This window comes from Danio rerio, chromosome 24 (genome assembly GCF_052040795.2).
Source record: "Danio rerio strain M-AB ecotype USA chromosome 24, GRCz13ab, whole genome shotgun sequence".
NCBI lineage: Eukaryota > Metazoa > Chordata > Actinopteri > Cypriniformes > Danionidae > Danio > Danio rerio.
Window position 1 is genome coordinate 14,726,020 of NC_141044.1, and position 7,655 is coordinate 14,733,674.

Below are 7,655 nucleotides of genomic sequence, written 5' to 3' on the forward strand. Positions count from 1 at the left end.
TCAGTGAAATTAATCCATTTTGGTTGCACTGAGTTGAGTTGATTTCATTGGTTTGGTGGAGTTGCGCTTAAAGCCAATTCATTCATAGCCCTATTTGCTCATTTGCCAGCCTGTAAAATACTGTAAACAAATTTGACAATTTATAGTTGTCGCAACAATGTTTTCTGTTTATGTACACTTTCAAATTGCTTTATGAGACCTGGTGCTCTGCTCTGACAACATTAATTTTAAAAAATGAACTCTGCAGTTAAACAAAGAGATTTTATTGGAAATTGTAGAAGTGGATAATTTAATCATTTATAGACATCTGAAATGTAAAAAATCATCACAATATAACTTTAATAATGACCTAATTTTCAAAATTAAAAAGATAATTTTAAAATTGATCAAGATAATACAGTGTCAGGGATCACCATAGAGACATTAATAAATGACATTTTTGATATTATGACAAATTATATTCAGATGAAATGACAGTATAAAAAGTGTTGAGTAAAAATAATAAGATTTTGTCATATAAAAAAGAAAAAATATATATACCCCATTTTACCCATTGAACATAAAGTAGCTACAATGCATTTCAGAAATATCCTGTCTTAAATACACCATGTAAAAGAAAATGATAATTAAGAATTAGTTTAAAGATAATCAATTAATGACAAAACATTAAATGATAAACATCAAAACACACAGAAAATTCCAAAATTACTGCAGTTACACAGTTATTTTATAATTGTTTGCCCCATTGATGATAGAATGACGATGGAAGCAGACAGTGCATACAACATTGTAAACATTATGAGATTAAATTACATTACTAAAACATTATTAAATTATGAGATTAAATGATTTTTTAGACCTATATATTTATTTAGATATGTTAGTTGATCGTTCACTTTTCTAAAAGACATATGCATTTATGATTTTAAGAAAATATTTGATGGCATGTGTTTGTTTCAAAACAAGCAAAACATAATAATAATTAATTGTTATAACGTTATCGTGTAGCCAGCCATATAGCTTCAGGAAATATTCTTAATACATTTTTAATGATCAGTGAAATTAAACATTCGTGTTTGTAATTTTAAATGTATTATATACGTCAGTAAAAAGAGGACTTTTATTTATAAGACACACATTTTTGAACCGGAAATAATCAGTTATATCCAGTGCCTGTCTGAGTATCGAAAGTTGTTTTGTTGTTTTAAATTCGTGGTAAGTGCGACTGTTTTACATACGTTATCCTCATAATATATGTGGATATATGATTAAAAGACACATTACGAAAATAAATAATTATACTTAGCGAGATATGCTAGTTGATTCAAGATTGTATAAGATTTGTTTTCTATTACAGCGACAGTCTGCTTTTATGACACGGGTTTTAAGTAACAGATATGAAAGGACTAAGTGCAGATTAGTCTAAACACAGCAACGATCCGGTTTTTAGGAAGACATCGTGTTTTAGTAATGATTTAACGTTACCAGTTAGCTGCTCGAGTAAGTGTGTCTCCTTACTTTTTCGGAGTTTTAGTTTTTTTTTTCTAACGCAACCTTTCTGCCCTTCTCATTTGCTGACTCAAAATGATTTATCTGTTTTCTTGTGCAATACACCATCAAAAAATATCCTAATGCTTTATTCTGTTTTTTTTTTTTTGCAGGTGTAATAATACAGTGGCTGAGAAACAATGGGTTTGTATTCATTTTATCCCTCATTTCTTTGGGATATTTTAGTTTGTTGATTGCAAATAAGCCATTGTTTTCATCGGCTCAGAATTAATCACTGATCTCATATGATTTGTGCATACCTGCACCAACTCCACGCTCCACACTAACACGCTTTTGGTTTACAAATAAAGGCAAAACTTAATGTTTTTCAACTAAAACCATATGTCATATATAACTATACCAAAATCTTTATATGCGGTCATGGTTTTACCATGGTATTACACTTATTTTATCATTGCACCATCTTTATTCATTAAAATGTGTTTATTCATTAAAATGTTCACCTGAAGATGAAAAGGGCACTAGACATGGAACAATAATGTTGATGGAACAATAATGTTGATGATCCCTCCGTTCCAGCTCGTATCTCAGCCTGCCTGTTGGATATTTCACACTGGATGAAAGATCATCATCTTCAGCTGAACCTCGCAAAAACGGAAATGCTTATAGTTTCTGCCAAACCGACTCTACACCATAACTTTTCAATCCAGATGGATGGGGCAACCATTACTGCATCCAAAATGGTGAAAAGCCTTGGAGTAACGATTGATGACTAACTAAACTTCTCTGACCACATTTCTAGAACTGCTCGATCGTGCAGATTTGCACTCTATAACATCAGAAAGATCCGACCCTTCTTATCTGAACATGCAGCTCAACTCCTTGTTCAAGCTCTTGTTCTCTCCAAACTGGATTACTGCAACTCTCTACTAGCTGGGCTTCCAGCTAACTCTATCAAGCCTCTTCAACTGCTCCAGAATGCAGCAGCACGGGTTGTCTTCAATGAACCTAAACGAGCACATGTCACTCCGCTGCTAGTCCGTTTGCACTGGCTGCCAGTTGCTGCTCGCATCAAATTCAAAACTCTGATGTTTGCCTACAAAGTGACTTCTGGCCTAGCACCTTCTTATCTGCACTCAATTCTGCAGATCTATGTGCCCTCCAGAAACTTGCGTTCTGTGAATGAACGTCGCCTCGTGGTTCCATCCCAAAGAGGGAAAAAATCACTTTCGCGAACGCTCACGCTCAATCTGCCCAGTTGGTGGAATGAACTCCCTAACTGCATCAGAACAGCAGAGTCACTCGCTATTTTCAAGAAACGACTAAAAACTCAACTATTTAGTCTCCACTTCACTTCCTAATCTGCAATTGCCTCTTTGAATATCACACTAATTGTACAAAAAAAAAAAAAAAACTACTAACACTTCCCTTCTTAGACTTTACAGACCTGAAACTTGCCTTTAGTACTTATTCATTGTTGCTCTTAGTTGTGTAAATTGCTTCCTTGTCCTCATTTGTAAGTCGCTTTGGATAAAAGCGTCTGCTAAATGACTAAATGTAAAATGTAAAATGCAATAACCGTTTTCAAGGTCTACCGTGGTTTGTAAAAGTCAAGGTTTTAAAACCGCCAACATGTTCTGCTCTACCGTTCCTACAGTACTTGTAATTTTATTTATGCTTTTTTCCTTCTTTTTCATGACAACAGTATTTCCGGCAGAAAAAAAATATCCAAAATGCCATTTTAAATTGCAATGAAGTCTGTGATTTTGAAGCTAATGAAGGCAGCAGAGGTCAATGACTCGAATTCGAATTATTTAGCCTGACATGTTTAGTGCTCCAAAATACTTTAAATGTTTTTTAAAATAAAATATATTGTGTTCAAAGTGGAAAAAGGGTTTTGTTTTTTTACACTGACATTTAAAAATAATATATTTTAAAGCAGTAATCCCAATACCCTAAAACCTTGAAACCATGATATTTTTATCCAAGGTCAACATACCGTCAGAATCTTATACTGGCCCATGCCTGAAGGGAACACACACACACAAAAGTGTATTTTTTTCAGGTTTTTTCAACATTTAAATATAGCATCATTCATATTTCAATAAAAAAATTTAAATACATGTGGTTTTCTTAACATTGGTTCTAATAGAGTCATAACAAAATGTCTAACGTTTAAAAAAAAGATGTGTCTTAAAATAGTAATGTGTATTAAGAAAAACAATACAGTTTATTTGAAAACCCAAATGCATTTTGAGGGTAAAGTGTTCAAATACAATTTTCCAGCAGATGTTGAAGAGAGGAATTATGGTGGTTGTGAGGGGCCAGATGCCATGTATGTGAAGCTGATCTCCTCAGATGGCCACGAATTTATTGTGAAAAGAGAGCATGCTTTAACCTCTGGCACCATCAAGGCTATGTTGAGTGGACCTGGTGAGTATCAGTTATGCTTTAAAATCTCACTGTTATCAAGCAAGTCCAGGTATGTTTATTTGCATAGCGCTTCATAAATTGCAAATACTGTATCAATGCAGTTTTATGCTGAAAACAGGCAGTTTCATCAGTGTGAAGCAGGTTTAGTTCAGAAGGCACATTCAGTTCCACAGAATTCTGATTCTGTTTTTGTTCATTTACTGTTCATGGTTTCAGTTCAGGAGTTCATTCTTTCTACCTCACCTAAAATATCTGAGATGATTTGACAGATGCTGAATCTTTTCATTTTTGTTAAATGATCTGTTCTGCACAACTCCTCTTACTGTAAAACACATTTTACTGGACTCCCCTGATTTTAATGATTCCAGAAGACTTTTTTGTGAAATGAACACTCTTAAGGACATTTTTAGCAAAGTGACACCAGAAAAGATTTTAGAATTCTTATCTTTAATTAATACTAAAAATCTTATTTAACTTGTGTATTCATTTGTTTGTTGTTCTTAATTGTTTATTTATAATGGAAATGTTCTTGCCATGAAAATAGCCTTTGTAAATAAATACATGGCAATAAATACAAAATACATTACATCCTAGAGGCCTGTGGCACAATACAACTTGAATAAGTTACTTGCAAAGTAAGTATTGAGTTGATGAAGCCAAACAAATTAAAACTGGTTAAGATCAGGTTAAGTGGTTTCACATTACAATGCTTGAAAAAAACTTTCTCTGTTAGCTCGGGGTTTAACCCAGAGTTTGTGATTAACTCTGGAGCATGTGCCCCTGAATGTGTCAGATGAGAGCAACAAATTGATTCAGTTCTCTGCTGAAGATTAACAAATGCATGATTATTAGAAATATAATGATTGTAAATGCATTCACAGGGCAGAAATAAACACTGTTGTTGTTTGAGCAGACATATTAAAGCAAATATTATTATCTTAATTCAAGTCAATCAACTGATTTGAATAATAGAGTTTCACCAACAACTCAAAAGACATTTTAAAAGCTTTATATATTAAAGTAAACATACAATTAATGTCACAGTGATTAGTCCATGTGCTAAATTTGTGTTCTTTTTCATATTAAATATGGAAATATTAGGTGCTGTTTAACAGGTCAGGATATTTTCACATTATTTCATATAGATTTTTTTTTCTGAAGAAAGTGATTTTCTTCTTTTAAAACTATTATTTTTAAAATGTGTTGGGGAAAAAAAAACTCATTTTATACCGCTCTTGGGAAATATATTTAAAAGAATATAATTCATCGGAGGGCTGATAAATTTGAAAAGTGTATATGTGAATATTTATATATACATTTTAATTTAAATTAAAATAATTTAATGTATAATAATTTAAATGTAATGAGCCATTCTTTATTAAAGCTATTTGAATATTTGATAGTCTAAATAATTATCATTTGTATAATATAATATAAATATAATATAATATAATATTTATAGAATTTAAATTGTTGTATATAATATATCATATATTGTACAACATTTATTGTAGTATAAATGGTTTTAATTTGGAGCAATAATTTTAATTTTTTTTACTGGGACAGGAAGTGGCTTTGTTCCATTTATGCATGAGTCACTTTACTTACAACTGATTGGTCCAGTTGAGGTTCACAAACTCTAAACCAGAGTAAAAACTGCTCTGGAGGTTAAGCTACCAGGGCGACAAAATCAGGTCATAAACAACCCACCATACTGAGACTGAAAACAAAGGGCTCTATTTTTAATGATCTATGCGCAAAGTCTAAATCGAATGGAGCAAAAACATTAAGGGTGTATCTGAAATCACTTATGCTATTTTAAGGATGGAAAAATACAGTTTGCGCCATGGCGCATGGTCTAACAGGGTTGTGCTTATTCTCTTGATGAGTTATGGGTTTTGAGCATAACGTGCATTAAACCAATCAGAGTCTCCCATTCCCTTTAATAATTAGTTGCGTCGTGCCATGGTGCATTTGCCATTCACATGGCGGACTTTGTAAGTTGAAAAACTAAATGCTTCACTAGCGAGAAAACAGTTAAACAGGCCATATGTAGTGCGAGAACGCTCCATTCGGCCTCTTTACTTTCTTTTTACTTTTACTCTTTACTTCTCATTACTACTCTTTACTACTTTAAGGAAGCACACTCCACTGAAGACATTCATTAGCCTACATGTTTAATTTAGTTTGTTAAGGACAAAGAGTTGTTTCAAAAGTATTTGTAAATTCAGTTCTAAATTGCAGCAAATGAATAAATGATCAATATTAACGAAGTGTGCTAAAAAAACACAGTTATGTCCAAACTCATGTCCTATTCTTATGCCCCATATGGTGATGCATACGTCTTTAAAACCTGACAGGTGGACAAATCTGAACTCAAAACAAATATTAATATGCATATAATAAATAATACTGCTAATAATGATAACATTATAAAATGCTAATAATCATGAATTAGATGAAAAAGCCCCCTGAGATAAAGAAAATAGAAGTTAGAAGAAATATTTTTTACATTTATGTAGAAAAATTATAATTTTCATATTTTCATAAAAAACATTTTCATATTTTTCATATGTAAAGATCATGCAGTGTGTAAGTACTGTAAGGACTTTAGACCAGCTTTTAGTTGGTTAATGGTGTAGTCTATTTTAGTTATTCAAAACAGCAACGCGTCAACAATGCGCTTTAACATGCCTCCTTTTTAGACCGGAACACACAAGTCTACAAAGTGGTGTAAATTAATGCTATTTAAGCAACGTGGTGCAAACCGTAAAAAAAATTTTGTTGCACTAATTGGAAATTAGTTACGGCAAACACATCTTGCTCCTTATTGCATCAGGTGTATGGTAGAGCCCTCTGAGTTTGCTAGTAAACATTACTCATGAACTTACCTGCGTAAAAAAAAACTCAAAGCAGCTTTGTGCACAAGACTCTGAATGAGTTTTGAAAAAACAAGAAATCCTCGATCATGTCAAATCACCAACAATCAAAACCAGTAATCCATGTTTGAAGAACATTTCCGGTTTCAACACAAATGGCTTTGCTGGAAAATGTGATTGGCTATATTGGGCAGAGCGAGATTTGTTTATGTTCAAGTTCTTCCATCCAAGAAAGAAACTCTAACATTTTGTTTTTCTTCAAGGTCAGTTTGCTGAAAATGAAACCAATGAGGTGAACTTCCGAGAGATCCCGTCTCATGTCCTCTCCAAAGTTTGCATGTATTTTACCTATAAAGTGCGCTACACCAACAGCTCAACAGAAATCCCAGAATTCCCCATTGCTCCTGAGATTGCCCTGGAACTGCTCATGGCTGCAAACTTCCTAGACTGCTAAACAGGAATGGAGTGTGGGTTATTTGACTGTGACTTCAATTTAATCTGTTCACCTTATGTTCCTATGATTTTGTATTGAGTGTGTATTTATAACTGTTTTGCTCTTTTGATTCTGTTTTATTTGTTTGTTTATTTGGTATTGTGTGCTTTGAAATGACTAGATAATATATGTTGTGTATGTTGTTTTAACAACCGTTTTGTATTTGATAGCACACATGCTACTAGGACAATTGTGAAAGTCTTAAAGAAATATGAATAAACCAAATATATAACTGTCACACATACATCTTTGTGTTTTCAGTTACTTTGTTTACAGCAAAAATAATGAACATTTGAACTGTTTTCCAAGAACCAAGTGTAAGTCTTAGTTGTACTTAGAAA

At 32.8% G+C, this 7,655-nt stretch overlaps 1 protein-coding gene across 4 annotated transcripts; it reads left to right on the plus strand.

Moving 5' to 3' along the window:
• The first annotated feature begins 1,158 nt into the window (after window positions 1–1,158).
• eloca (elongin C paralog a) lies at window positions 1,159–7,558 on the plus strand. Of its 4 annotated transcripts, none has more exon segments than NM_001004673.1 (5): window positions 1,159–1,215; window positions 1,358–1,500; window positions 1,662–1,692; window positions 3,796–3,942; window positions 7,085–7,552. In NM_001004673.1, coding segments are annotated over 3 exon segments (342 nt in total). In that variant the 5' UTR covers window positions 1,159–1,215; window positions 1,358–1,500; window positions 1,662–1,688; the 3' UTR covers window positions 7,276–7,552.
• The last annotated feature ends 97 nt before the right edge of the window (window positions 7,559–7,655 follow it).

What these genes read in the sequence shown, in the direction of transcription:
- eloca (XM_087308511.1), top strand. An exon ending in GGCTATGTTGAGTGGACCTG is followed by an intron (nt 3,943 to 7,084) that starts GTGAGTATCAGT and finishes TTTTTCTTCAAG; the next exon opens with GTCAGTTTGCTGAAAATGAA.